This window comes from Rhagoletis pomonella, unplaced genomic scaffold, assembly GCF_013731165.1.
Source record: "Rhagoletis pomonella isolate Grant_MI unplaced genomic scaffold, Rhpom_1.0 Rhpom_scaffold_00175, whole genome shotgun sequence".
Classification (NCBI taxonomy): Eukaryota; Metazoa; Arthropoda; class Insecta; order Diptera; family Tephritidae; genus Rhagoletis; species Rhagoletis pomonella.
The window spans coordinates 6,485-9,027 of NW_023458729.1; the positions used below are offsets into that span (position 1 = coordinate 6,485).

At 43.4% G+C, this 2,543-nt stretch overlaps 1 protein-coding gene across 1 annotated transcript; it reads left to right on the forward strand.

Annotated features, from left to right (window-relative positions):
- Window positions 1–258: 258 nt before the first annotated feature.
- On the forward strand, window positions 259–745 carry LOC118750233 (the record flags this gene model as incomplete). Its single annotated transcript, XM_036484957.1, is given in 1 exon segment — window positions 259–745. A coding segment is annotated over 1 exon segment (193 nt), but the record flags the coding sequence as incomplete, so codon positions are not given.
- Between the last annotated feature and the right edge of the window lie 1,798 nt (window positions 746–2,543).

The following is a 2,543-nucleotide window of genomic DNA, read 5'->3' on the forward strand; positions in this document are numbered from 1 at the left end:
GGGGGTGACATGTCGTTTTGTGTATACAAGCCGGGTGCGGGAAACTCATCACTGGCGGAGATAGCCGGGACCTCCAGCCAGACGAGGAAAAACTCGGAAAGTCCTAGAAAGAAAACGGAGTAAGTAATAAAATGGATGTTAAGGTAAAACCCGAACCAGAGACCTTAAATCAAAGAAAACAAGAGTATGAGACGGCACGAAGTAGAATATTTGGTAAGGAGTTAATGAAGAAGAAAAATACTAGAAATTACGAGAAAATTAGGAAGATGAGGAAAAGAAAACGTACTATAGGAGAATCCATAGAAAAATAGTGGTACAATAGTAACGATGAAAGGATAATAGATTTTTCGCACAACCAAAATCGGTGGTAAAGATGTGTTAGAGCTGCTATATTCTGGGGCAGGAGCGAGTTGCTTGGGTAAGAATGCCAGCCAGTTGTTAAAAGGTTTAGAAAATAAAATAATATTGATATCAGGCTAAAACATTCGAACCGTAAATTGCGGTGAAACGGAAGTTATAAGGGTGATTACACCACCTGTGAATTGGGACAACATGACCAAGGACCTTGAGTTCCTGATAGTTCCCGGTTTACAACAGGAGGTATACCTGGGTGTCGACTTTTGGCAAACGTTTAACTTAAATGTTGTCAGTAAGAACACGAATGTAGAGTCCACTCGAGTGGGGGTTGCGGAACTTGTGCCAGCAGATGGTGATCTTTCCTTTGATGCCGTACAACATGTTCTGACTCCGGAGGAGAACTTAGTGTTGGAAAGGGTCAAGACGCAATTTCCATCTTTTGCCATTTTGGGATTACGACGCACAGACATGGAAGGACACGTGATAGAAGTTATCGAAGAAAACGTCCCAGTGAAACAGCGACATTACCCCATCTCACCAGCCATTCAAAAACTTATATATGCGGAATTAGATAGGATGATAGCTAGGGGGTTATAGAAGAGAGTAATTCGCCCGTTTCACTAGTGATAAAAGGTACCAAAAATCGACTATGTCTAGATGCAAGGAAGGTTAACGAACGGTCAGTGAAAGACGCAATACAATACCCGGTAGGCCTTTGTACCACTTCACAGTTATGCCATTTGGTTTATGCAACGCGGCGCAGAGAATGTATAGGTTAATGGACAAAGCGGTGCCCGCTGCTTTACGTGAATGTGTGTTTGTGTATTTAGACGATTTGTTTACTTGAAAAGGTCGTCCGGTGACTACGTGAAGCAAAATTAACGACTAATGTTGAAAAGAGCAAATATTGCTATAAAGAGGTACGTTACCTGGGATACGTAGTTGGTGATGGCTGTATACGACCCGATGCAAATAAGGTGGCGGCCGTGAGGGCCGAGCCGAAAACTCCGAAGCAGTTACGACTATCCAAGACTACGCGACTATTGCAGCTCCGATTGCTGCACGACTGCTACACTAAGGACAGGATTAAAAAGTTTGTTATGACAGAGGATGCCCAGAAATCAGTTGAGCAATTAAAGCAGAGCCTTATTTCTGCTCCAGTATTGGTACATCTCGACTTTGACAGACATTTTTACGTACAGTGTGACGCATCAACTGATAGAGTGGGAGGGGTTTTATTCCAATTAGACGACGATAAAAACGAAAGACCTCTCGCGTGCATATCCGGAAGTTAAACAAAGCACAAAGAAACTACAGCATTACAGAACTGGAGTGGTACGCCGCTGTGATTAGTGTCAAGAGATTCAGGCCATATATTGAGGGTCTACTATTTACGATTATTACGGATCACGCGAGCCTTAAATGGCTCATGAACCAGAAGGACCTTTCAGGCAGCTTAGCACGGTGGAGCCTCAAGCTCCAAGGTTATAACTTTAACATCCAACATAGGAAAGGATCCCAAAACGTTGTCCCTGATGCGTTATCACGTGCGAACGTAGAGGAAATTGTTTCCAGTGAAAGAGTGGTAGATATTTGCTTGGACTCACCTTATTTTCAATCAGACGAATATAATGAATTAAAAAAGACAGTGACGGAAAACCAGGACAGGCTGCCAGACTTGTGCGTATCGGACGGATACGTTTATAGACGGGCGTAGTTTAACAGGGGGGACGGTCTTCAAGAGGACCAGACCTAGAAGATTTGGGTCCCGTCGGAACTACACAGAGGTTTGGTGGAATCTTCTCAAGACTCGCCATCGGCTGGGCATGGAGGTATCCATAAAACCTTGGCACGCATTCGTCAAAAATATTATTGGCCAGGAATGGTCACCGACGTACAAGCGTACGTGAAGGATTGTGAAGTCTGTAAGGGAAATAAGACCCAAAACGCGTTAAAAAGGCCAACTATGGGAAGGCAACACGTGACCGAACGACCTTTTCAACGGTTATTCATCGATTTTATGGGTCCCTACCCTCGTTCATGTAATGGTAACGTCTTTGTGTTTGTTTGTCTCAACCATTTTCCCAAGTTTGTTCTCTTAAAACCAATGAAAAAAGCAACCTCAAGCGAAGTGATAACATTTTTAGAAAACGAGGTATTCCACTCCATTCCAGTACATCCATTCT